The sequence below is a fragment of the Clupea harengus genome, chromosome 3, assembly GCF_900700415.2.
Source record: "Clupea harengus chromosome 3, Ch_v2.0.2, whole genome shotgun sequence".
NCBI lineage: Eukaryota > Metazoa > Chordata > Actinopteri > Clupeiformes > Clupeidae > Clupea > Clupea harengus.
In genome coordinates this window covers 10,954,708-10,982,254 of record NC_045154.1, presented here as the reverse complement: position 1 = coordinate 10,982,254, position 27,547 = coordinate 10,954,708, and the positions used below count along the sequence as shown (strand labels likewise).

Below are 27,547 nucleotides of genomic sequence, written 5' to 3'. Positions count from 1 at the left end.
GGTTGATGATGGACATCACTTAACACAATTACTTTCTCAGGAATGACTGAATTATTGGCTACTGCACAGGCAGTGATTTAGGCTATACACAGCACACTCACACCGCATGATTCTACCCCTGACATATACCCAAAAAGGGCTGCCATGCTACTATAAATAGTATGAATTAGTTGTGGCACAAGCAATGTATTGCCAGAAGAGTGTGATAATGTATAATGGAAACCATTGTTTTCATTGATGGTGTGGTAGCTTGGTTAGTCTATTACGAGACACATGGCATGGGAGAGATGGGCTTCCCAGATGGCGGCTGGTTGTGGAGTGGCTCTAGCCCTGATCCATCTTCGTCGCTTGCTGGGTCTGCTCTTCACATGAAATACAGCACAGCCCCACAGCTGGTCCCCCAAATGAGAATGTGACTGGATGATTGGGTTTATTCGCAGACAACGGCCGAGTGACTCCAAATGGGAGCCATGTGATGGTGATTTAACACAGGCCCCACGTCTGAAGATGAGTTTGCTAAGGCATTCTGCCGTGACCCAATTCAAGGCAGGCTAAACCAGGCCAGAGGATGTAAACATACACACACACACACAAGCGCGCACGCAGACACACACAATCATGACCTTTGTACAGACTACTGTCCATCAGCTGACAAAACAAGTGAACCAAGTCTTGAAATCATGAATTTAAGCCTGAAATGAGGGGTTATGAACATTTCTATGCTGGTAACATTTGCCTTCATACCATTGATTGTAATGAGGAAGTTAACTTTTAATGTAAAATGAGGCCCTTTTGAGGACACTTCGCTGTATTTAGTTGATCTGTAAATATATTTAAAAAAAATTGTTTTTCAAGTGCTACTAGTTTTATAGTGCTACTAGTCATTCATGCAAAGTAATCACATATTGCACATTGTATTTGATTAATCATCCACTTCGGTGAGTGAAATTTAAAACCAATAAATGGAGACTAGTGAAATAGACAGAGGCGAATGAAGTGTGAGGTGTGGTGGTGGCGGTGTGGTGGCAGGACAATTTGAGGAAAATTACACACAAGGAAAACTGGAAACACAACTAAAGGAACCTGGAATGTATTAAATCAACATTTTTGTACAGTAGTCTTTTGGATGTAAAGAACTAAAACAAACTAAAAACCAACCAAACAAACACTAACACAGACACACAACCTCTAATAAAACATTTTTCAGAACTACATGAGAAACTGTGGTATTCCCATTGGTATGGGAAGCCTGCATTGTAGTCCTACATCACTTGCATATTTACAGAAGAGGCCTTAGCTAGTCACATTATTAAAAAAATTTATAAAAAAAGACCCAGCAAAGAGAAAAACTAAATCATCAAACTTGCTCAAGTGATGGGTCTTAGCACTGCCAACCGTAATTATGGTTGTGAAAGCATTTGATTGCTGTATTGCAGTTCTTCTTTATTCAACCTCAGTGCCCTTATGTCTGTGATGGTTTACTATTTTGCTTGCGCAGGGAAGTGATGCGGTTTTTGGTGTAAAACTTGATGGCTGTCCAGTTCCTGGCCTTTAGAGCGTCTGGTTCAGCCACGATGCAGGCAGTGCACGCCTTTTTCCCTGGGGTCTTGCCCGAGCTGATGAACATGGCCATGTGCGTCTCCACAGCCTGGATCTCTGCTTGATTCCATTTCTGTTTCGCCACGCCCTTTCTTTTTGGATTTCCTTAAACAAAAAGCAAAGTTTAAAAATAAGACTGACTTAAATTTTTACCAACGGCACTGTATTTTCAAATGTGAAAAGATTTGATATGTGTGGCAGAGGTTGTTTGTTGATGGCAACAGCATAGGTGTATGAATGCAATCCTGCAAACCGTAAGCCAAGTTTTGACCTAGTAAGAAGGAAGACTCTTGTGTATTTTGTGATGGTGAGCCAGAACAACAATAATGCATACTTTTCACTACACGATGTTGTGATTTATCTGATTTTGAGGGACAGTAGTCATCATGTTTTTCATCATCTTCATCAGCTGAGGACGAATCGGCTTGCTGCACAATTTCTGTTAAAAACGAACACCCCCATGAGAACATGCAATACCCTTCTGAATACAATGATCAACTCATTCATGATGAGAGCACCTACCATCTGGGCTGACAAGAACCTCATGTACATTCTGTTCTGGGGCTTTCAATTGTCCCTTCTCCATGGCTGTAAAAACCTTGCCAAGCCTGGCCAATCCCAGAGTCTCTTGTTGGAGGCAATCATTCCTCAGGTGAGCTGTTAGATTGAATCCCATGAACTCTGTTAGTTGATGCATGTCCTTCAAGTAGAGCAGTTGGGATATCATAGCAACGTGTTTTCTCAGTCCATTTGAGACCAATGCCTTCATGTGCTTTGCCCCACAGTCTTCAGCCAAGCCTTGAAGGGTCTCAACACCCAAATAGTGTGATCGGGTCTTTGGCACTGCAAACAAGTAAATATTGTCATAGCGTATGTTACACAACATTCGCCTATGGAACATAATTTCCATGATGTTGGTCAAAGCTGGAGGAGCAAGGATCTGCACGTTGTCTCCAGTTGCTCTTGAAATCTGAATCCTGCAGGTGAACTTACAAAGCTCGCGCTCAAACGGTGTCAAAAGCTCAGCATTGTCATCTGGCATGCCATAGGCTTCCTTGGTGGTAAAATCCTTCAGAGTCAGCTGGGCAACCACATTGGCTTTTTTCCTATTGAACATGATCAGCTGGGCAAGAACAACCCTGGCCAGATCATGCCATGCGGCTTGGTTTGCTGATGTACACAGCGCAGACATGCACTTAGTGAGTTTGTCTTTAAGGTATGTGTGCAGATGCCTGATGTCCTCGGTGAAAGACAGCAATTTAATATCACCACTGTGGCATTCTTGACTCTTTCTTGCCTCAACAGGAGTAGGGAAATCCTTCCTCCACTTCTCCACAAAATCTCTGTTGAAATTTCTTGCCAATTCTACCATCTGCTCGTCCTGTTGGGTCTCAGCGTCTAACTCAATGAATCTTCCAATTTTCTGCAAGCTGCGATAAAGGTGTGCCAAGAGTGAGACATTGAGGGTGGAGTCTGTCTCATCCTTGTTCCCCGCAACGTCCTTCACAACTGCAACCAAATGGTCCCAGTTTGATGGCAGGATGAAGTCCTCCAGTTTATGCATTGGGGTGATCTTTTGACAGCTAACAAGCAACCGGCCCAGCTCTCGGAGTCTCTGCCGAATGGTATCCTCACGGATGGCATCTTCTCCCTGTCCCTTGTTGATTAGCCGCTGTCCCACCTGAAGAGCATATTTGTCTCCCCTTACTGCCACAGCAATTTCGTCTTGATTCATGTTCACCAAAACCTTCCAGAACTCTTTACTGACATTTTCTGGTACGGGTTCAACCATAAGACACAATGCCTGAACACTTCCTCTTTTCCCCCTTTTGAGCACAGTAAGGTCTTCTTTCTTTGCAAATGGACATGTTTTAAGGTGTATTGCCATGCGCCGCTTTAAAAACATGCCATCACAATAGGGGCAATGCAAGAAGTCACTTGGCTTTCCAAGACCCCATTTACATGGAACAATTTCTCCTTTCCCTTCTTTTAGGACCTGCATGTTGTGTACACGATTGCCCTGTCTACGTAACAGGTGCAAGTACATTTTCCTTTCTTTGCTTAGTTTGGGGTAACTCAAAGCTTTGGCTACATCTTCTTGTTCATAATGTCGACGTTGCAAATGCTTTGAAATCTTTGACACAGGCTTTTTGCAGAACAAACAGAACTGTCTTTTGCAGTGTTTTGAAATGACAGAAATTTGATGAACATTGACAGACCTAGGTGAGGATGCAACTGACTTCTCGGGAGCAGTCTTTTGATCTGAAACATTCTCCTGACTGTTGCTTACAGACGGTGTAGTACCTGCTGCAGCGGTTATTCTCTGCGGCTGCAGTTGGTTTAGTGGTTTGGGAGGAGTGTCATTTTGGGCACTGTCACAGGGTCCATTTAGGCTTTCATTCTTGGAATTAAGCTGTAAAAGAGAATAAAGCCATAAGCATTATTCCACATAAAACTACAAGGAATAAAGTCACAGGATGGTGTTTGCATGTAGAGTGTTATTTCAAGTTGGCTTTGGACAGGAAATTAACAATGATATTCCTCAAAACAAAATGTCTATATTTTACAGTGTATCTATGTTTGGTGTATTTTTTATTTTAGTGTTGCTTACAGTCTTGTTCGCCGATCTGAGTATTGGAACAAAGTCATCATCATCTCCATCACTGTCAACATCATGACCGCTGGCATCGTCATCATCATTAGCGTCATAATCATCATCATCATCATCATCACAATCTGTATCATTATCATCCTCATCATCCCCAGCCTCTCTTTCAAGATCATCATCCTCTGGAGGACAGGCACTGTTCCTGTTTCCACTTCTCTCCTGTAAGTAAAAATGCTCTCATAACATTTTGATATAACAAAAGCTTACAGCCTTAGTGTCAATGTCAATTTACTTTTAATAAATATTAAAAGTAATAGATATTATTTAATAAATATTAGGCCTAGATGTGATTTGGAATACAACAACAACAAAAAATAACATTGTAAAACTAGATGTAAAACTGCCGGCTAGCCGCTGGTCAAGATTTTAAATGGGAACAAATACAGAGAGCAAATATTTACAACATGCATGGTTTATGTCCACCCTGTTAATTACCTCACAAAACAAAATATATAAGTGATAATATCACAAGGAAACAGGCAAGACTATCAAAGACTAAGGCTGACTAGGACAGTGGTACAGTTCCGAAGTGATCTGTCATTTTAGATACTGGGTATCTGTTTTGGCAAAGCACTCTGTACAACCTGGATAATTTCGGACCCAGAAAGGAGCCAACAATGATTCATTTGTATTAGGGGTGTAAAAAATAACCGATACGTATCGATATCCGTTTTTAGCGTGTAAGATACGACTACATCGATGCGTGAAGTCCCGTATCGGTATTAAAATGACAGGAACCGGTCGTTGCCCAGATTTAAAAGTTATGAACCGCTTCACAAGCATTTGTCTCTCCGTTAAGTTGCTAGGCAAAACACTCCCTCGCTGACCTGGTGCATTTTATCTCAGTCAGAACAATGACAGCCTGTCATTGGCCAAAGCCCGCATAGCATAAGCCAATCAGGCTGTATTCTCACAAATAACGCCCGAGGTACATGGAGGTATTATATAGACCTGGAGAGAATGACAGATTACAACTCCCATTCATTTCAATGGCCAATGCTATGCTAGCTACGCCATTCATTTCAATGGCCAATGCTATGCTAGCTACTTCAGCCAATGAAGATAAATCATTGTTGATTGGGTTCACATCAATTCTATAGACATCCTCGGATTTAAATAATTATAATAATAATAAATAGGAGAATATTTGTATCATTAACAATTACGTTTAACGTTTATAGTCATGATTCCGCGACCGAGGCATCGTGATGTCCTAACATAAATAAAAGCACTACCGGTATACGAACACTGCAAATGGCAGTGAATAAATAAATAAATCAGCACTAAACTCAATCGCGTGGATATAGCCATAGTGGAATAGAATGGACATCTACATTCTGCAACAGTATTCTGCAACATCCACCTCTGCACCGGTGAAATTAGGTCTGGGTTTACCAGTGCTCGCTTTCCGCATTGGCATGATTTTGATCAGTCTGAAGTTGCTTTCTCGTTGCCTGTGGAGTGCACACATTGCAATTGCATGCCCTTATAAGGAGCTGGCGGGGCGTTTCTGTATGCCAGTTCAGGTGTATGAGAAAGCGCGTTCAATTTAACAATCAGTGCACAGCTAAGAACACTTTGGCGGTTTAAAGTGGCATTATGTAGGAATTGCTAATCGCTAACGAGATGCTAGCGGCTAAACCTAGGGAAACTTACTTTGACACTATGACAAACTAGTGAGTCAACAACTTTCCTAACACAGTCAAACATCAAGCAAGTGCAAAGCAAGATGGCAAATAAGCTACTTACTAGTTCGGCAGACAGTAGTAACCGGGGCGGCTTCAGGCAAACCTACATAACCCAGTAATATGCCTACGGACCCTGGTATGGCAATGGCACGGAGGCGATTCTCCATATTAAACGTCATAGCGCACCAATTTTTTTTTAAACTGTTATTTTAAGGTAAAACTGCTAATCCTAACCCTAACCCTGAAGTACAATTCCTACATAATGCCACTTTAAGAACACATTTCCAGGCGTTCATTCTTAGGTTGGTCTTTTGAAGTGGGTAAGAAGATATTTAAGAAGACACTTAAGAAAATGTTCGAGAATGAGGTCCATTGTTTCCACACAACGCAGTGTTTTCAATTATTAAACTGCATCGAATCGCATCGGAAAGTTTTTTATCAACATGCATCTTTTCTTGTATCGTGCTCATGTATCGAGATACGAATCAGATCGACTTTTTCATGAGAGATTCACACCCCTAATTTGTATCAATTCATGCACACATGTCAAAAACTAGACTGAGCTATTAAGACAGTTTATTAATAGTTCAAAAGATCAGAGGCTTTGCCATTTTGGTTACCTCCCCAGTTGATGATTCCAGTGTGTTTTTAATTTGTGCCTCATCTGCTTGATTGGCTGGGAGGACTTGGATAGCACTGTGCTTCAGTCGCTCCTGTGATAAAAAATTCCAAGTGATAGTAAAAAAGAATAATTTTGAATACTGTCTACTGGCTTTTGGGAAATGGTGCCTTGTACATTTTAAACTGACGATTTTTCTAATACATTTTAAAGTGGAAATTGCAACCAATTTGCACAATTTGCTCACCATTTCATGCTCTGTTCTTGACTGTGCAGCACTGATGTTATCCTCACTTCCAGAGCGTTGATCCTCTCTACCATTGCTGGTCTGAAAATAGTGACAATAAATTGGACAACATTTTGTAACCACAACAATTCATAAAGTAATGACTTTTAGTTACGTGCCATCTTCAGAATCCAGCCCAGCATAAAAACCATGCATTGTTCACATGGCACTGGGCTGCATTGGCCCTTATTCTTAAGGCAGCGAGATAAAGTGTAAAGCTGAGAAAAATACTACCAAACCACAGAGGCTTGGGATTACACAACACGATGGACATCTGATCTGTGTAATACCCTATATACAATATACAATTTCAGCTGGACATCTTCGTTATTAAAGAAATGTAGTGCTTTCCTTATACACAGATTTAAGATGTGCAGTATTCTCACCTGTTCAGCAACTACCAACAATGGACTGTTGCTTATTGGCATCCCTGGTGCCACGAATTGCTGGTGCCACTTTATCAGCAATGACTCTTGGAAATTTTGGGCATTTTCTACCATTTCCTTATCTCCACTGGTTTCTGCATCACACTTGACAATCCCTGCTATTTTTGGCAAGCTGCGCCTGATAGCCACAGCATACTTGGGTATGGCAAATGTACATGTGGTCTCACAGAACCCAGCAACATCCTTCACAGCAGCAGCCAAGTGATCCCAGTTTGACAGCCTGATATAATCCTCCATTTCATGCAACGGGGTGATTTTTCGGCCGTTCAAAAGTAACCTGCCCAACTCACGAAGTCTCTGCCAGATATATTCACATGTAAGCCTTTTATCAAACATGATTTGTCCTAGTTTAAGAAGAAGCTTGTCCTGCCTAACGGCCTCTGTAACATCATCCTGATACATCCCACTGAGGACCTCTGAGAAGTCTTTTGGAGCTTGTTTGACCACCATATGTAAGGACGGATCCTCTTCTGGACATGGATCGGCATTGTCCTCCTTTCCGACAAATGCACAGAGTTTAAAGTGCTTACTTATGCTCTCTTTGGAAAACATGCCATGGCAGCCATGGCAATATACTACGTCTTTGGGATCCTCTGCCTTAAAGGCTCGGCATGGTATGAGGAGTCCTCTCCCTTCCTTCAGCACTCGGTTATTGTGTGCACGGTTACCACAGTTACGTAGGCGTCCGATTTGAATTTTTCTTTCTTTTGAGTTTTTGGGGAGACTCAGAGCCTTGACCACATCCTTTTGGTCAAAGTGGCGCATTGCTAAATGCCTTGCCAACTTGACGATCGGCTTAGCACAATACAAACAGTACCCCTTCTTAACAAGTCCCATGTCATGAGTAAGGACAGAGACATGATCCAAGTCGGACTCTACAGCTTTAGCTCTTGAGGTCCGAAGATTCTTCCTGGATCTCTCATTTCTGGTTGAGTTGTGACTTCCACAGCTGGAGTCTTCATCTGAAGGCTCATCTTCCTGTTCCGTATCAATCTCAAAGTCTGAAGATGAAGAACTTCGAGGACGCTTCATTGGTGTACTCCTTGGTTTTTCAAACATTGATGAATCTCCGTCATCCCCTTCATCATCACTTGAAGCACTATCCTGATGGTCCATCTCAACTGGCTGGACTGTGGAGGTCTCAGTACGTGTCCTCAGTCTCCCACTTGTTCTATTTGATCTTGACAAGTCTGTGTTATCTTCAGAGATGGATGGATCTTCTGAAACACTATCCTTGTGATCCAAGTCCACCTCAGCTGGTTCGATTGTAGTACTTTGAGGATGCTTCCTGGGTCTCCCGCTTAGTCTTCCTGTACTGACCATTGGGTTTGACTCTTCAACTAAGGTGTTTTCTTCATCCTCCAAGTTCACCTCATCTGGTTTTGATGTAGAAGCTTGAAGATGCTTCCTAGGCCTACCCCTTGATCTCCCTGTTCTGACAGCTGAGCTAGACCCTTCTCCTGAAGCATTTTCTTCTGACTGTAGTTTTTCTGATTTTGCTGTAGATGTTCCAGTATGCTTGCAAGGCCTGTGAGATGCTTCACCGTAAATGTTTTCTTCATCCTCCAAGTTCACCTCATCTGAATTTGCTGTTGAGGTTTGAGGATGCTTCCTAGGCCTACCCCTTGGTCTCCCTGTTCTCACAGGGGTTGGTTTTTCAATTGAACAACTTTCTTCATGCTCTGAGTTCACCTCATCTGATTTTGCTCTAGAGTTCCGAGGATGGCTCCTAGACCTTCCCTTTGGGCTCCCTGCTCTGACAGCAGAGTTAGTCTCATCATCTGAAGGACTTGGTTGTTCTGAGTTTACCTCATCAGATTTTGATATCAAGGTTTGAGAATGCTTTCTATGCTTACCACTCAGTCTACTTGATCTGATAGTAGAGCTAGACTGTTCACCTGAAGAATTTTCTTTATGTTGCAAGTTTACTGCATCTGGTTTTGCTTTGGCGATTTGAAGATGCCTTTTAGGCCTTCCAATTGGCCTCCCAATTCTGGATAAATCTCTGCCATTTCCATTGTCAACCTCAACTGATTTATTTGTAAACAACTGAGGGTGCTTTGTAAGTCTCCTCAACATCCTCCCTGTGATTGCTGAAGTTCTTTCATTTCCAGACCTCAGACGTGAATTACGGGTGTCATGTTTCAGGTCTATCAAAGCTGGTTTTGGTGTAGAAGTTTGGGGATGCTTCCTTGGTCTCCCTCTTGGTTTCCCTGTTCTGACTACTGTTTTGATATTGTTAGAGCTGGTTTCTTTGCCCACAGTGCTTTCCTCATTTCTGTTTTCCAAGCAACTGTTGCTACATCTGGCAAGCTCTGCCCGGGTGCAAGGTTTTTCCTGAGGCATCTGAGGTTTGTGATGGATCTCCTCATCAATCTGTGAGAGTGGTTTAAGTAAAAACACAAGATCAGCAATGACAAACATTGATTCAAACACAAGTGTGCCAGTTTTAGAAAAGAAGTCTTAACAACGCCTTCTGGAAGGGATACTTCTAGCCATAATATATTAAAATGTTGGTTTTGCAATGAATAACCTGATTTGATTGCAAATCAAGCAAATGGTTCACTAATACAATTCACTAGTGGAGAGGTCGGAAGTCTTTTATTAAGGGCAAAATTTTGATACTTCTTTTACATCTGGAAAATATTAGTCAAGATTGCTTTATTTTTTCTTACATTCTCACTCTCCTTTACAGGGTCATGAGTAACTTCTTCATCAACATTATCCTGATCATCATCTTCAGGAGGACAGTTTCCAGTCCTGCTGCAAGGTCTCTCTGTTATCTGAAAAACAAAGATTTTGTGGAAATTAGGAAAATGGCTGGGTTCCCTTTGAAGATGCCACTGAAGAAATCTTTGAAAATTGGATATTAAAGGAACTTGTTGTGGTAGCACGGGAAAGAGTTTGCCAAGCACACACACAAGGCCAGTGGAGAGAAGTGGTGGTGGTTTAGAGCTAGTTATCTAGCTGATGTTATAGTCTCCTCGATTTAACTTATACAATTATAGTAGAAAAAGGTAGAAACCCTCAGGGTGCCTGTGTAGCTTCATATAAATTAGTTCATATTCAGGAGTTTATAGTCACACATATTAACATTAGTTCATCACACGCTAGCAACTAGGAACTATTAAGATGGTTCCCTAAGATAGAGATAGCTAGGACAGTTCATAGCCAGGTTAACTGGCATGAGACCTCGCACACCTCTTGCGGAGGTTCGCACTCCATAGCATCCCTGATAGGAATACAGAACACCCTTTACTTTATCATTATGGAAGACTGAATGTGACTGATTGTGAATAATAATGTGTTATTTATCCGATGTTGTTTTGTGAACGAGGGAGAGAGACCCATTTATGCTTTATCTAGCAGTTACTGTTGCGCGTTAGTAACTACTAGGGGTGGGGAAAAAAATCGATTTTTCGATTTCTCTCGATTCTCTCTAGAACGATTCTGTCTCGATTCAGAAAAGTTCATAATCGATTTTTTAATAAAAAAAAAAAAAAAAAATTAATTTAAATTTTTTTTTTTTTTTTTTTTTTTTTACACATTCATTTTGTGTTGAAATGCAAGCTGCATCGATTATTGCATTGTTCATTGAAAGTCATAATTGTGACAAGGGAAAGCTTTTTCTCTAATAAAAAATAGAGAAGGTAATTCATCTGTTGATCTTCTTTAATTATCAAACACAAAGTAGGAAGTGATTTGAGACTCTGAGTAGCAAACTCAAATGTTTTAAAAATCTAGATGCATCGATAATCGTTTTATCGGTTTAGAATTGATAATCGATAATCGGTTTAGAATCGATAATCGGTGTAGAATCGATAATCGGTGTAGAATCGATAATCGGTTTAGAATCGAATCGTTGACCACTGAATCGGAATCGAATCGAATCGTGAGGTGCCAAGAGATTCCCACCCCTAGTAACTACCAGGCGGAAAGTAATGCATTACCGTTTATAGGGCGATTATTAACCACAGGGCTGCAGAAATTTTGCTAAATCAATGTATAAACCCTGATTAATAGTTGGGAAATTACAGTATAGCATTGGAGTAGGATGCTTTCAATTACATAAGTATGAGTTGACAGCAAAACTAATTTAATTACAATTTGGGGGTCTCAGAACTTTCAACAGAATGTCATCAAAGCCATGTCTATTGATTGACTGAATCCTATGAAGCATTTCTTAGGGTTGGGAGAAATTAATTTTACACAGGCAGGGAATTTGTAGAAACATCCTACAGCGTCTTCCTTCTGGCAGGAATGGGATACATTCTGCAGAGGCTGACCTGGGGGAAGGAACTGCCTTCCTGATGACTTTTGAATGACGACAGTAAAGGAAAACAATCAGTTTGATTAGTGTTTTCAACACACAAGCTCTGGTATATCTATTCACTACAGAAGTATACAAACGGGTTCAAATGTGAAATATTGTCCAGGTGGTGCATATTAAGAACCATGAGTAGTGGAATGGAGATCCTGAATCAAGCTACCTGGGAAGTTTCTGCTCCTTTAGCGGCAACACTCCACGTCCTCTCCACGCAGGGGAACACTTGTGATTCGTGGGGCTCCAACACTGGCCATGAGGCCACAACTTCACCCATGCTTACTGTGACACTGTCAGTTTGCATGCCTGAGCTGTTTGATTGAGGACAAAAACCACTCTGCCTTTCAAGGGAAGAGCACTCCGTATAGTTCATCTCCATTTTAATTTGCATTGCCGCAGGTCCACCCTCCACTGAGCCTGTCTCAAGTTCATCCAGTGCATCAAGTTCCTGCTTTAAAGACGCAATGGTGGAGCTGTCTTCCAAAAGCACCTCAGGTCTCTGCTCTCCACAGCTTTGGACCTCTGCAGGACACTCAGCAGGAGTGACGGCTTCCCTGGACTCTGTGGAACAAAATCTATGTTAACATTACAGAACATTACAGGGAAAAAAATATTTCAGATTATTCAATTCAATTATTTATTTAAATCATATCCACCACAGGTCGAGGATCATACATTTTCTGTAAATTTGGTATCTTTTACAAAAAAATATTATCCTCTGTTTGACTTAACTTTCTTTGGAAATTAAACAAAAAAAATGTGGAGCCAGCGTATGCCTGAGTTTGCGCAGTAGAGACTACAGTCGGAATCAGGTACACCCAATGACTAAACAAAGAAGTCAGGTACGCCTACTAATGTGGTAGACCCGTCCCCTTGTCCTGATATCGACATGCAGCAAAGACATTCTGTGGATATTCTATTTATCCGGTGTAATGTAACACATGCTAGCAACTTATAGGTAAGATTAGTCTGCATGCCAACTCCCCTACAGGCAAAACTGAAGTAGGTCCTTGATTAGCTTGGCGGCCATGGTCGCCGGTGATATCTCTGCCCTGATTCACACTCATGTTTTCCTACTCCTTATCATCTGTTCTCATATTTTTGTATGACATATGCGCATCCTGATCTCTACTGGGTCTTTGGCTAACATCACCCAATCATCATAGCTACTTGTGCAGAATGCTCCTGCAATGCAGTGTGAGAACTTGATATATCTGTATCTAAGGTATAGTACAATAACGCTTTTAACAACTAATTTCTGGGCGGAAATAAAAAAAATGTGCAGACATCAGCATAGGGAAGGCTAACTGTTCGAATAAGCCACTATGGAAAGAAAAGAAAACTGGCTACTTTGTCATTGAAACACATTGGGATGAGCAGAGATACACATTGTACTGCAGCCCACCATCAGGGGTGCTAGACCTATGGTAGCTTCTCTTTTTGGAGACGACGAAAAATCCATTATTTTCTTTAGGATTTCCATGACCATAGGGAGCCTGTAAATCAGCCTTGAAAGTTGGCAACCATGCTCACTGTCTTCTGTTCACCGTTTTCTAGTCAAAGCGGTGGACAAAATCAGTCACAGAACATGCAAGATAATAATGAAATACATAAAGGTGAACACATCCATAGGGTTGAAGAGGGGAGAGTGGAGCAAAATGGAATGATTAATTTATGTATGACTGGCAACTGCTTGCCAGCTGAGAGGGAGAGTTTAGGCAAGCTTATGGATCAAACTATCGTTTCATATTAAAAATATGTATTTTGGCAATATGTTTGGCTGAACAGAAGACATTTTTGTCTCACGGTAGAGCGAGAGTGAAGTTCACTGTAACGACATTACCCAGACTGCTCTGCAATGACAACAACAATGGCGGGATAACTCAGTATATGAGTGATTTTTTGGCGATTTGAAGATGCCTTTTAGGCCTTCCAAGACACACTCTGTGTTAATGACATACCCGTGTACCTCAGGACAACGGTAATCTAAGGCGTACGAATTTTAAGACAGGATTCTGTTTGACATTTTGTATGAAAAGAAATAACAGTAGACTCCGTACTTCTAAGTTGGCTCACACAGAAACCTCACCACGAAGTGTGCATTCGCGAGCATTTCTGGTTATGACAAACTAAGTATTGGCCTAAATATTCGTAAGAGGTTAACTTAAATACAGATACTAAAATTACTTTTTGAGAAATAACAAAAATAATTGCCCGGGGGTGGTCAGGTGTCCAAGCCCGCGAAATGTAACACTACCTACGTTAGTGTTCTGTATGGTAAACTGAAAGAGGTTAACAGCAAGTGTAGGCCTTATATGCAGTCCTTATGGCATATTAAAATCGCTATGAACATACCATCGCAGCTGTTTATACCAGCCTCTCGTAGCTTCAATTTAAGTTTGGCGTTCTCTTGTTTAGCCAGCTTAGTTTCTTCTTGAAGCTCTAAAATGGTTTCCTCCACGTCCTTAAAAATCTCTTGGGCTGCCAACGTCAGCCGCTGGGATAGAAGAACACTCAGGTAGCGCAGTTTAGTCATTTTGTTGCGTCGTAGCAAAATAAAACATTTAATGTTCACATAATTCACTACACCACAGGTGCTACAGCTGTTTAGGTCAACACACGCGTTTCTGATTTTCTGCTTTGACTTCCTCTGTACATCTCTTTTTAATTACGTATCACCACCTAGTGGTGAGGAGGTAAATCACTGGATGACCAGACAGTAACATTTATATGGCCCATTTATATGCCCATTAACAGCCCACTGCATAGGTTATCCTTCCTGAAAAAGAGTCGAAATTATAGACAAATGCCTTCCTATAAATTGTATTACTTAGCCTGCCAAAAAAACATGGTGCTTCATTACAAATAATAGTAGGATACTCTTTCCCAGAACCAGTCATGTGTGAAGGCAAGTCTTTATTTGAATAATATGTAATACATGAATTACTTAGGAATATTATTAGCAAACAGATGAAATGCAAAACATGGAAACTTCACATCAAGCTGGTTAAGAGTTGTTTTTTCCTTCATCTTAAAAAGTGAAATGGGGATAGCTAAATATCTATAGTTTAGCCTAGTGATCACCTTTCAGGGTACCTAACAATGATGACAACAGGAAAAACAATATAATATAACGTAATATTTCAACATAGTTTACAGTAGACGGACGGATGGGTGGCGACTTCACACCTCTAACTGCTGCTTTCTACTGCTTTTAAATACGCCAATGAATTAAAAAAATACAACACTACCTGAACAAAATCTACACTAAGGATGTGGGCCTAGCCCAACACATCTCTGCCGAGCAATCTAAACTTGTCATTATTTCAAAACACTATGTGAGCTACTCTTACTACAGCGTGAAGCATGTATACATAAGGTCGTTCCCTAAAAAAAATTCACAGTCCAGCACCAACTTTATTCATTTCCCTTGAAAATAATATGTGACCTGTATGTATGTTTGTGAAAACATACTGACCTGGACAAAAATTATTAGCAGGGTAAAAAGGGCGGAGACACGTAAGGCGTAGTTTAAAGCAGCACTAAGGAGTTTTTGGCTTGGAGCTTCCCCTAGCGGCGAAACCTGTTGAAATTTGCTTTCCTCGTTAATGACAAACTAGCGGGTCAACAACTTTGCTAACACAGTCAAACATCAAGCAAGTGCAAGACAAGACAAAGCAGGACAAAAAATAAACTACTTGCTAATCCAGCAGAAAGATGGCTAGCTCTGAATCGAAATCGCTACCCGATCCTAGTCGCGCATGCTCAGACACAAAGGACCGGGCGGCTCCAGAAATCCTACAGACCGCAGTAATTTCCCTACAGACCCCCGATGGCAATGGCAGAGAGGCCATTCTCCATATTAAAAGTAATTGTAGCGGCATCACAGTTCAAAGACCCTAGATCACTAACGTGGTCAAAGGGAATCCATCTCCCCCTATCCCTAACAAAGGGAATCCATTCTACCACACACACGCGCACGCACGCATGCACGCACGCACGCACACACACACCCCTCTTATCCTTTTTAAGGTAAAAGAAAAGAAAAAACTGAGGTAATGAAGTTGACCCTTGATGACTAAGAGTAGACCTTCAACCCCCCCAAAAACAGAATCATGAGACACAGTTAGAGGATATGTCTAACGAGAACATAATGTTAATTAAAAGCTTAAATATGTATGTTGGTGTTTTTTTCTTTTTTTCTTTGTTATATTTGTTAACATCATTATGACATTGTGAAAGAAACGAGACTGAAAGTCTGTTTGTGTGTGTTTGCATTGGTAGTGTGTGTGTGTGTGTGTGTTGGGCACATTGTGTGTGTTAGGCACAGTGTCTGTGCTTGGATGTGTGTGTGTGTGTGTGTGTGTCCGTGTACGTGTGTGTGTGTGTGTGTGTTCACGAGGATGGAGTCAGCTGCCTGTTGGTGTTCAGAAATTGCCTTCACATGAGCATCTAATGGCTCTTATTCTATTTCCAATCAGCGGGAGCCACAGCAAACGTCTCGTGTCTCAGCTCCCACTTTCTGTCTTCTCTCTCTTTTACTCCCTCCCTTTCTCGCTTTCTTTCCTTCTCTCTATCTACATCTCTCTTTCTCTCTCCACCCCCCCCTTCTTTTCACTACCATTCCTTCAATAAGTCCACCCTCTCTGTTTTGGTTTTCTCTCTATCTTACTCTCTCTGTTCCTCCTCTTCTTTCTTTCACTCGGTCTCTTCCCCGTCTTTTCCCTCCCTTTTCCCTCTCTCCCTTCCTCCCTCTCTCCTGCTGTATCTCTCTTTCCCTTCTGCTCTCATTCACACACTCCCTCTCCCTCACTCACTCACTCTAAGAGTACGGGTGTTCCAGAGTTCACTTGTGTTCAGGAGTTTATCCTGTGCTCTCAGTGGACCTATGGCTCTTGACAAGAAAAGCAATGGACTGGACAACTTTGCCTTTGCAGTAAGTAGGAAAACCACTCATTATGTCTTTAAACAGAAATCCTCTAGACATTACACTGTGAAAGAATCAAAGTGTGAATTAAATCAGATGATGAAGGTTGAGAGTCTCTGAGCTGAACACTATTTGGTTAGTGAACTTTGTTCAGCACTTAGCCTACCTGTTGTCAGAGGAACAGGAGTGTTGTGGAGTGCTCTCTTCCAGAAGAGCAGAGTGTTTGTGAAAGCTGACTGAAGGGAGACTTAGTGAAAATGGTGCCCTTTAACCGCGTGATCAGCCTGGAAACATTTGTTTTGGTGGTACAGATAAACGTTAACCAGTCCCTTACAACTGAATAAATGTGAACTGTTTAATAATGTTAGGGCTCATGTTTTTTTTTACATTAACTACTTAATTGAATTCTGTATGAATTAGTTTATTAGTTAATTAGTTTAATGTACTGCATTAGTTGTTTTAGTTTAAATTATTTATTTTAATAATTTTAGTTTATTAATACTGAATTTAATGGTTTGTTTTCACATTAAGTAATGCATTAGCAACACATAATATTATTGTAATGCATTATAATTATTATTGTAATCTTGAGACACTCTTCTCACAGCCAACCCCGAACAGGTGTAAATGTGTTGCAAGACAGACTTGTGCTGCCGGTGTGTCTTGTACTGAGAGAGCATTTTTAAAGACAGTATTAGTTATTCATGCTTTTATCATTTTAAACATCGACACCAGTGCACCAGTGTGTATTTGGTATTTGTGTGTATGTGTGTGTGAATGTGCAGGTTTAAATTTTTTTTAAACAGAATGCTTGGATATGCCTTAGTACAGCATACCTGTAGCTGTCTGAGGTCGACTTACCATTATTCAATCTTTATGGGGCTTCAGTTGTTGGGAACTGGAGTTAGAGTTTGAGCAATTGATATTATCTAGTGAAATGCTCACCCGACTATGCAGTAACTGTGCAATGACAAGCTAAAGGCTTATGGGGGTTAGATTGTTAACTGAGTCACTGCCCAGGAACTCTGGTATTAGAAATGGGATGATTAACACCCTCTGTGGCGTCCTGAAAGGGACATCCTGACTGAAAGAAAAGCAATGACATCAACACACATTGTTTAGTGGTGTGACACGTTTTAACCCTTCGTCATTATGGGAGGGCCTGTTGGCATGGCGGGAAGGGTGAGTGTGGGGCTGATAATTTACTGGTCGGGGGTGGTGTTGCATCATGAGTTGTCATATGATTGCCATGCTCCTGCTGTTGCTGCATCTCATTCTCAGTGGCTTGAATGGAAAGGCTGCCACATATTCCCTGTATCTGTTAGTCGTGTATCCTGTGCAGTACCTAGTGGTCTGAATACCAGTACCACCTTATTTTAGGATTGCTATGGAACGTCATCATAAGGATGGGTGGCAGATTGCAAAGTTGAAAATGACACTAGTTAGTGCTTCTACTGTTTGGTTTGGGAAACCTCCAATTTGGCTTGCTGAGCTTTGACTGCTTGTATGACTTGATATTAATACGTAGGTGCTTGTGCATCTCTTATTGTGTGGAAAGTTACTGCAGAGCGTCACTGTACAGGATCCGTTGAGTGTTATGTTTCAGTGTTGAAGTGCTGTAATCCCTTTTTTTGTACCACAGGTGGATGGAGCCGAACATTTCAGTGAACTCCCTGAAGGCAACGTTCTGTCTGGGGAGAATGACAGGGACAAGCTGGTCTACTGCGTGACAGACGTCCCTCCGTGGTACCTCTGCATAATCCTGGGAGTTCAGGTACAAGATTCTTGGCACACACTATGTACCTTAAGACCCAAAAAATGCCAAACTGTCCTCAGGGGTTACGATTTGCATCGGTGGCTAATTAGATTTGTGAATGAGTAATTTATTAGATTGAAACTAGCCTAGTTTCCTGTAAACCAGCTTATGAGTGTGCTTCTGGGCAACCCATGTCCAAAACCTTCCATCTGAAAGCAACTGAAAAGGACACATTCATTAATATGAGTTGTGTATTAGCCTGGTAGATCCAGTTTCTATCCTGCAGCATATTGTGCTCTTTGGCTTTTTTGTTTTGCTCCTCACCATAGATATGCCTTTGGGAAGATGTCTCTGAATGTGTCACTTTCTTGTGCTCTCTCCTTCTCAATCTCTGTTCTCCCTCCATCTTGCCTTTTCTCTCTCTCTATCTCTCTCTCTCTCTATCTTCCATTCTCTTTCTTTCCTTCAGCATTGTCTGACTGCCTTTGGTGGGATCATAGCCATCCCGCTCATCCTGTCGCAGGGTCTGTGTCTACAGCACGATAGCCTGACCCAAAGCCATCTCATCAGCACCATCTTCTTTGTCTCGGGGATCTGCACCCTGCTTCAGGTCATGTTCGGAGTCAGGTGATACATGCACACACACACACACACACACACACACACACACACACACACACACACACACACACACACACACACACACACACACACACACACACACACATACACACAGGCATACAGATGGGTCTTTGTTGAGAATATTTTAGGGGTACACCCTGTTGCATCTGAAACTCACATGAGAACGGAAGGTTGGTCTGGTGATGTGTGTTTGTGATGATTGTTCAAAAATGTGATTTTGGAAAGTGTGGTTAGTGAGGGTGATTTGTAAGGATTCGGTGCTTTAGATTTGTGCTATAGTGTTTGTATAACCTCTCTACCAGACAAGTCAGTTATTAAATGATAAAGTTAATAGACATGATTCGGTGCTTTAGGTTTGTGCTATAGTGTTTTTATAACCTCTCTACCAGACAAGTCAGTTATTAAATGATAAAGTTAAAAGACATGAGGCGGCAATAAGTCTTTGTAGTGTGGAAGTTTAGTAGCTTGATTATTAGAAGAATGAGCTGATTGGAAACGTTTATGCTTATACTCCATGACCAATATAGATAACATTCACCTGACAGTGCATATTCCAGTCAAAGGTGTAAAAGATCAAAGAAAGCCTATCCCAACTGCAATGCTAGTGCACTCATGTTGATTAGAGCAGGTTGTAGCTGCTGGTTACATAGAACTCCAAAACACAACAGAATTCTTTCAATGCCAAAATCCAGTTGATGAGTGAAAGGGGTGGATTACCCTGGTCGCTACTAATCTTGAAATGTGACCAGAGTGAAAGTAAGTGGAAGTAACTTGTGCTCCACATACTTGAACTAAGTATGTTTGTATTGAGCTATTCAGTGTTATCAATAAAAAAGGGACTGAATTAACTTTACAGTTTGGTAGGTACATCAGTTTGGTAGATACATCAGATGAGCTAAATCGCATTCATGGTAAAACTATCCATGGGTTTGACCCAAGAGAATCACTGACCTGAAATTGAGAATGTGAGCCAAGTATATTCTACTGCATACTGTTCTCCTCTTTCAATAAGCCCTGTGTTACGATAAGCTAAACCCAATTGTGTGTGTGCATGTCTGTGTGTGTATGCGTGTGACTCAGTGACCTAAAAAGTGCAGGGAAACATGTATGTATACACATATCAGAGCCACAAACCATAAACCACCACACAATTTCAGCAATATGGCACGACTGTTTCAATTGTGTACTGAAATGTAAAGGAAATTACTATGTCTGTCAAGAATATGTAGAAACTAGCCGATTGTAAATATTAACAGAGTAGCACTGTTTTAAAAGGCCATAAAGTCAGATTGCCTCCCCTGTACCATCAACTTAGTTTAGCCACAGAAAACTACAGCACTCTAAAACATGCCTCAGTTGGATGCGATTGTGATTGAACTTGGTGTTGCAGAGAGCAGAGGTCTAACCTTGCAGAGGTTGGAATCTGAAATAGGATTAGAGTGGACTTTGAATCTTATTAGAGCGTAATCTTGTGCCTTGTAATTCCACATTCCATAGGCTTGTCCTGAGTAGGTTTGTGTTCTGTTGTGACAATGTGGAGGCCAGTGTGAGTGTAAGCACAGAAGTACATGTCCCGTTCAACTTTCGTCAAAGAAAGATATCTGGATGTTTATCAGCTGATTGGAATACTGGAATTGCAATATGAAAACTGTGGATAATGGGTAGTTGGGTGTGGATGGGCTAGGCAGGGCAGGGCAGCATATATCAATGTAGATGATAAAGGAAAACAGACAGACATAGATAGTGCAAGATTAAGATCATGGATAACGTGGATAAAGATCTTGTGTACTAACCAAACTTGGTCACAGTAAACAATACTCAAATTGGTTTGACCTTAAATAAACTTGTCATGCTGTAAAGTCCACATTTTGAATTTGACCTTAAATAAAGTGATATGATACAGATTCAGAGCTTTATGTGATAACCTACGTTAAAATGCAGGTCCTGAAATGGGATGTGTTGTGTTAAATTTCTCCTAGCCCTCCATCTGAAGTACACTGGTGTCTGACACCACACTGCATTAACCTGTAGGAATCTTGATTAGAGAACCATGGCGGCTCACATCTGTTCATGGGATTTGAATCAGCTAGCTTCTTAGTGGCTCAAATCTGATCTAACACAACAAGTGTGCTGCAGTTCACATGAGTGTGTTAGGGTGGGTCAGCCCAGGAGCTCCACTGTGGCTGGGCCTTTTTTTTGTCTCAAAGAACCCTTTTTATGTCTAAAATGGACAGTTATGGACATGCATAAGAGGCTGCTGTTTGGCTGTTCAGTAGACTAGAAATCATTGCACCTTGAAGGGCTTGTGTAAAGCAGACCTTGGTTGGATCCATGTGATGCCGTTTCTGGACCGGACATCTCAGGTCAAGCCATTTAAGGCCACGTCTTTGCAACTTTACCCTGCGGAGGTCACGAGCAAATATGTACACTACGATGATGCATTATTTCTGAGTTTGTGTCTGTCATTATGTATTTAGTATGACTGACAAGAAAGAGAATGGGGGCTACAAGCAGTCCCCTGCTGTGTGTGTTTTTGTAGTTAGATTTAGGTGTAGATTTGCTTTTTTCTCCAGTTCAGTGATGTAACAAGTGCCCTTTGTAGAGCACTTTATTATAGCACGGGACTGGACTGGTTGTAGACATTATGTTTCATTAGTAGGTTTGCTGGTTTGATTTGAGCAGGGAAATCAGGGCAATGTAGGCAACTGATTTGATGGCTGAAATAGCTTAGTGATTGGTCTTTATTATGAGTTATTATGTGGTACCTGGATGTGTGATCTTTTGCATTAAGTTGAGAATAGGAGGGGCCACCAACTGTCTCTATGTGAAGATGCCTTGTGATTGGCTAATCCAGCAATGCTGTGATCACTCTGATAGGTTGCCCATTCTGCAGGGCGGGACGTTTACCCTCCTGGCCCCCTCCATGGCACTGCTCTCCATGCCAGAGTGGGCTTGCCCCGCCTGGACCCAGAATGCCACGCTGGTCAACACGTCCTCTCCCGTCTTCATCGACGTCTGGCAGAGCCGCATGCAAGTTGTATGTGTACATCATTATTGTATAAGTGTACATTAAGGGTATATCATTGGGTCTGTGGGTATACGGCCATAAGTGTGGGTCGGAGCGGGTAAAGAAGTAAGCGAGGGAAAACAAAGTCAATGGACACATTAACATAAATTCTGAATGCAGAAACTAGAATCCCTTCAGTACTGTGTATGAACCGCAACTATTTTAACTATGCCTGAATTAAACTGAGTTTACATTCTTGTAATTTAACCCCTTTGAGGAGTACGATCACAAATGGTGGTAGTTTGATTGTTGTTCTCAGAAACAACAGATTAAGAACAGTTTAAGGCTTGATACCCAAATAGCAACAGACTTATGATTGGGTCCATCCTGATCTGACGGAGATTGTCTGATGCCAGCGCGTTTCCAACTCTGGATGTGTGTGTTTGTGTGTGTGTTCCCACAGCTGCAGGGGTCCATCATGGTGGGCTCCCTCTTCCAGGTGTTGGTGGGCTTCTCAGGTCTGATTGGTCTCTTCATGCGCTTCATTGGGCCCCTCACCATCGCTCCCACCATCTCCCTCATTGGCCTCTCTCTGTACGATTCAGCTGGCATGAATGCGGGCAACCACTGGGGCATTGCTGCCATGTAGGTAACACATTACGAAAGCTTTATTTGTTCCCATGCGAGAACCCTTAGTTCCTCATTTGTCTTCATTCAAGAACCCTTTTTGTGGGTGTCTTATTTAGGTCCATACCAGAAACCTTAAAAGTCCTACTTAGAACTGTTTGACCAAGTAAACTGTAGAGACCCCATCCTCAGGTCACTTGAAGGTTAGGCTTACTGTATTTCAGAGGCTACTGTGAGGAACCGGTAATTTTTTGCTGGCCCATCCAGAACCTTTTTGCATTCAGCTGCACCAAGAATGCCAATAGCATGCTTTCAGTCATTAGAGTTCAGAAAGTATTGATGCAAATGCGTTCTAAGTTCTCCATGTTACTTTGATTGTGATAATGTGATAACATTTGTAATCAGTCATTCAAAGCATTTGCTATCAGTAATTGAAAGTCCATTGACATTTATGATTAGTTTGCATCTGAAGGCTTTACAACAATTCTGATCATCTGAAATCCATAATTTTTTCTCCCCCCCCCCCTCAAAGGACAACCTGCTTGATCATTCTGTTCTCTCAGTACCTCCGACATATTGCCGTGCCGTTTCCTACCTACAATAAAACCAAGAAGTTTCACACCACCAAGATGTATATTTTTCAGATTCTTCCTGTAAGTCTGCATAAAAGGTTAAATTCCCTTCCCTTCTTATTCAAACAGAGTGAAGGAAAATGCTAAAGATTAACAAAAGTGCAAGATGTGACTACAAAAGTAAATAGATGTGACTAAGCATTGGACATAAAGAAGAGGCACATTCCTAGCAAAGGAGTTTTATAGCTACTGTTGTAAACGGAAGTAGAATCCTGATAAAGTCAATATATGTTCTTCCACCTTTATTTACTCAACGACAGTTGGATTTGTTTGAATACCTCATTCCATAGATTACTTAACACCGATTTAACTAGCCAGTAATACAAAACCTAAACGGAAAGACAGTTTCAGATAAATCATGGGAACACCTGTACTAAGATGGTAGTTACAGTATGTTGCTTAACTCTTTGTCTTGTTTTCACACACAGAATACTGAGTCAATTGAACAGATATATCAGAGAGACAGGACAGGAGCTCAATTCCTATAGTACATACTTTTAATGTACATACTTATAATGCAGATTGACTGTAGCATCTCAATGTAGTATTTATTCCTCTGAAATCAAAATATTTCATTTGAGTGTGACTTTTTTATATCCTGTAGGTGCTCCTTGGCATCACACTTTCCTGGTTCATCTGCTTCGTTCTCACCATCAGCAATGTTCTGCCCTCCGACCCCTCCCAGTATGGTCACTTGGCACGCACCGACATAAAGGGAGACGTCATAGGCCGAGCACCTTGGTTCACCTTTCCATACCCAGGTAATTATGCCAGCGAGCAACTCTTAAGACAAGTTTTCAACAGCCTTGATTACTTTGTAGTAATCTCTGTCACATGCCCTTGAGGAAATGGATTATATGTTTGATCAGCATTTATTCGTACAATTTCGCTTTTTGATTCTCTTTCACAGATTTGGATAAATAAAAGCTTCGTGAAGTATAGATGCATTGTTCTTTGACCAGGGAAATAAAACCATGATTGCACTTTAAATCCTCTGACCTAATCCACATTCTTTCCTCCAATCCCATTCTCAGGACAGTGGGGGCTGCCAACTGTGAGCCTGGCGGGTGTGTTTGGGATCCTGGCAGGGGTGATATCCTCGATGATTGAATCTGTGGGCGACTACCATGCCTGTGCCCGTCTCTCTGGGGCTCCTCCTCCGCCTAAGCATGCCATCAATAGGGGCATTGGCATGGAGGGGCTGGGGTGCCTGCTGGCAGGGGCCTGGGGTACGGGCAATGGCACCACGTCCTACAGTGAGAACGTTGGGGCTCTGGGCATCACTAAGGTGAGGTTTGGTTTTACTACAGTATGGAAAAGGTCTGTAAAAAACATTGAGGCATCACGCTTGTCATGTACAATACTTGCAGAATAAATCTGTAGTAAAGAGCTTGCATTAACATTTCATACTAAAATACTTGGCATTCATCAGGCAAGGTAGGTCATATATAAAATGATATTTTTGTGATATATGATATGTTACTGTTTATGAAAAGGGTCATTATTATGTGTGTTAACACACTGTTATCGTGTACTATAAATGAATGTGTGAAAAATGAATTTAAAAATGACTTTGACCCATATGGGCTGCTGACTGGGTTTAGTAGCCAGAGATGGGCGTGTATCAGTTGAGGTTGACAGCATTTCCAAAGCTCATTTCACAAGACAAAGGAAAAATACTTTATTGCCAGATTTTTGAACTTTGAACTTTGTGTTAGACACAAAGCACAACTATTGCACAACACAGCATAATACATCATAATGGGATGCACCATAACAAAAAGTTCAGTGTTACAAAACAGAAAACAATATGACAAAGTAACACTTGTTTGATTAGTGCATGTACATTATTATATCAATGTACATAAGTACATTATTATATCAATGTAGGTACAGTACATAAGTACATTAGTGAAGATAAGAGGTTTATCATGTATAATCATGTAGAGTAAGTAGATAATCTTAATTGATTTGCATTACCCAAAGCCTTGTAATATTTCGTCATATAATATCATATGCTATGAAAGTGCCCGGTGTGTAGAATAATCCACTGTGAAATCCTAGAGTTCTTATAAAGCTATCATCTCTGAAATCACCGTGTTAATACGGAGTTATCATCTGTGTGCAGGTGGGCAGTAGGAGTGTGATTGTTGCCAGTGGTTTCCTCATGGTCGTCATGGGGATATTTGGCAAAGTCGGAGCCATATTCACCACTATCCCCACCCCTGTGGTCGGAGGGATGTTCCTGGTCATGTTCGGTGTCATATCTGCTGCAGGAGTCTCTAATCTCCAGGTGAGCTGCTGTTAACCGTTACCGTGGCTGCACATGAAGACAAGTTTGCTTTCTTCCGGATCATGTGCAGGGGCATGATCTATGTACAGTATGACGACGACAACGAACCTGTCCACATATATAGTGCTGACATTTTTACTGAGGATAAGGACAGACACATGACCTTGTGAGGGTCATCATAAAAACCTGTTTTCATGTGCTTTTGACAGTACGCTGACATGAACTCCTCCCGCAACATCTTCATCTTTGGCTTCTCCATGTTCACTGGACTGGTCATTCCCAACTGGATACTCAAGAACCCCGGAGCCATTGCAACAGGTATATCCAAAATGGTACAATTTTATTGGATCCAGGTTTGAATAGGGTTACAATAAGATGAACACTGAAATAAATCTCCTTTTTCCTGCATTGCTGCTTACTTTATGTGTAAATACTTTTCTAGTATAAAATCTATCTAGGCTTGCATTTGAAGCACTGGATACCTGAATATGTACTGTAGATTGCATGTATGTATGTTTTTCTGATATGGTAAAGCAACTATGAGTGCTGAAAAGTGAGTTGGCACAAATAAAACCTATTAGGATTATAAGTATAGGATTAGTTTTATTATAATGACAATAATCAGAAAAACTTCACAAGTAAAATGGTCCTGTGTCTCCCTCAGGTGTTGTTGTGATAGACCAGGTGCTACAGGTGCTGCTGACAACCAGCATGTTTGTTGGTGGCTTCTTTGGGTTCATCTTTGACAACACCATCCCAGGTCGGTTTTCTTAATGGTTCAACATAACTGTATTATTCCGATTTTGAAATGGACCTATCAGGTCAGGTCACCTTACAGGTCATCAGATGGGGTCGGATATAGTCAAGGGTGCTCTTCTATGTGGGATTGGTTTCTGTTTAATCTGTTTAATAAATGGCATAATAGCCAAGAACTGATAATAATGATTGATGCAACAAAGAGCATGACTCCCCAATTTAGTCATGCATTCCAATGTAAATATCACGTGCAAGCATTTCACAGTTCAATGACCAATTCCTTGGATTCTTACAGCATTAAAAACAAAATGGTCTCTTCTTATCTGTTTTTTTGCTTTATCCCCCATTCCTCCACCTCTCACAGGCACCAAACGTGAGCGGGGCATCATCTCATGGAACAAGGCTCACGAGGAGGACTCAAACATCACCATTGAGAGTGATGAGGTGTACGGCCTGCCCTTTGACCTCAGCGCTCGCTTCTTCTCCTCGTCCTGCGTGCGATATGTCCCCTTCTGCCCTTCTCCAAGCAGCAGCCCGTCTGAGGGCACCCCAGAGAGCTCAGATTCTCTGGACGTTCTCAAGGATTCCGCCAAGAAGGACTCCACACATATCATAGCCTCAGTGGACTTTTAATAGCTGTGGCTGCCCCCTGTGGTTTGGGCTGGAATGGCAACTCAGGCAGGTGACTGGGACATTTAATTCAGCTTGAAAGGATCCCTGGTCAAATGTGTTTCGCTCGTGTCAACAGAATATTTTATACTGCTTTCAGATTTTGTATTCTTAATGGACATTTGCCTAGTCTGTGTCCTGGCATTACCGAATGTTATTTGGATTCTTTTTTGTTATAGGAAATTATTAATTTAACTTTTCCTTTGAAAAGTGTATAGTAAAGTATATTAAGTATATAAAGTATAACTTTATTAAAGTTACTTCTACACAAATCGTTTTGTTTTGGTGCTGTTAAATAGGTTTAAAAAGAGTTTTAACAACATCAGGCACCATGAAAATAATTTCCTGAAACGAGATTCAGGATATTTCACTAATGCAATAAAATGTAATGTATTTTTTATAGTTCTACACACATGTATGTGTTCTCTTTTGTAGTCATTGTAATTTTGGATTAAAGCTGATTGATTGTGCAATGGGTGGTCAGTTCTTTATGGTAAACATGGTGTAGGATACAGTTCTCATTAAAACAGAAGAAAATCTAATGAGCTACGTCATACACAAATTCACACAAATAATTTGTCTGTGATAAAATAAAACATGGCCATTTT

General features: G+C 41.2%; 2 protein-coding genes across 5 annotated transcripts; one reads left to right on the top strand and one right to left on the bottom strand.

Moving 5' to 3' along the window:
- Nucleotides 1-765: 765 nt before the first annotated feature.
- LOC105905163 lies at nucleotides 766-14,283 on the bottom strand. Of its 3 annotated transcripts, none has more exons than XM_012833161.3 (10): nucleotides 13,986-14,283; nucleotides 11,797-12,191; nucleotides 9,982-10,089; nucleotides 7,247-9,682; nucleotides 6,822-6,902; nucleotides 6,576-6,668; nucleotides 4,211-4,426; nucleotides 2,122-4,012; nucleotides 1,934-2,038; nucleotides 766-1,704 (listed from the first exon to the last, which is right to left on the bottom strand). In XM_012833161.3, exons 1-10 carry the CDS (start codon nucleotides 14,164-14,166, stop codon nucleotides 1,463-1,465), a joined length of 5,748 nt encoding a protein of 1,915 aa, XP_012688615.2. In that variant the 5' UTR covers nucleotides 14,167-14,283; the 3' UTR covers nucleotides 766-1,462. The 3 variants fall into 3 exon arrangements, with proteins under 3 accessions (XP_012688615.2, XP_012688614.2, XP_031420403.1); XM_031564543.2 differs by having other exon boundaries at nucleotides 773-1,704; nucleotides 3,904-4,012; nucleotides 13,986-14,281; XM_012833160.3 differs by lacking the exon at nucleotides 1,934-2,038 and having other exon boundaries at nucleotides 770-1,704; nucleotides 3,904-4,012; nucleotides 13,986-14,281.
- Nucleotides 14,284-15,448: 1,165 nt separating this feature from the next.
- On the top strand, nucleotides 15,449-27,412 carry zgc:110789 (Xan_ur_permease domain-containing protein). Of its 2 annotated transcripts, none has more exons than XM_031564542.2 (12): nucleotides 15,449-16,566; nucleotides 18,200-18,331; nucleotides 18,783-18,940; nucleotides 21,833-21,992; nucleotides 22,426-22,607; nucleotides 23,122-23,242; nucleotides 23,826-23,982; nucleotides 24,256-24,509; nucleotides 25,350-25,514; nucleotides 25,724-25,832; nucleotides 26,179-26,274; nucleotides 26,635-27,412. In XM_031564542.2, exons 1-12 carry the CDS (start codon nucleotides 16,519-16,521, stop codon nucleotides 26,901-26,903), a joined length of 1,851 nt encoding a protein of 616 aa, XP_031420402.1. In that variant the 5' UTR covers nucleotides 15,449-16,518; the 3' UTR covers nucleotides 26,904-27,412. The 2 variants fall into 2 exon arrangements, with proteins under 2 accessions (XP_031420402.1, XP_031420401.1); XM_031564541.2 differs by lacking the exon at nucleotides 15,449-16,566 and adding an exon at nucleotides 17,803-17,998.
- The last annotated feature ends 135 nt before the right edge of the window (nucleotides 27,413-27,547 follow it).

Coding starts and splice junctions, on each gene's coding strand:
- LOC105905163 (XM_012833161.3), bottom strand. CDS start 14,166: ATGACTAAACTGCGCTACCTGAGTGTTCTTCTATCCCAGCGGCTGACG. Junction 12,192..13,985: donor TGGTATAAACAGCTGCGATG/GTATGTTCATAG, acceptor TTTGTTCCACAG/AGTCCAGGGAAGCCGTCACT. Junction 9,683..9,981: donor CTGTAAAGGAGAGTGAGAAT/GTAAGAAAAAAT, acceptor CCACTCTCACAG/ATTGATGAGGAGATCCATCA.
- zgc:110789 (XM_031564541.2), top strand. CDS start 17,945: ATGGAACGTCATCATAAGGATGGGTGGCAGATTGCAAAGTTGAAAATG. Junction 18,941..21,832: donor CAGGTCATGTTCGGAGTCAG/GTGATACATGCA, acceptor TCACTCTGATAG/GTTGCCCATTCTGCAGGGCG. Junction 25,833..26,178: donor CCCCGGAGCCATTGCAACAG/GTATATCCAAAA, acceptor TGTCTCCCTCAG/GTGTTGTTGTGATAGACCAG.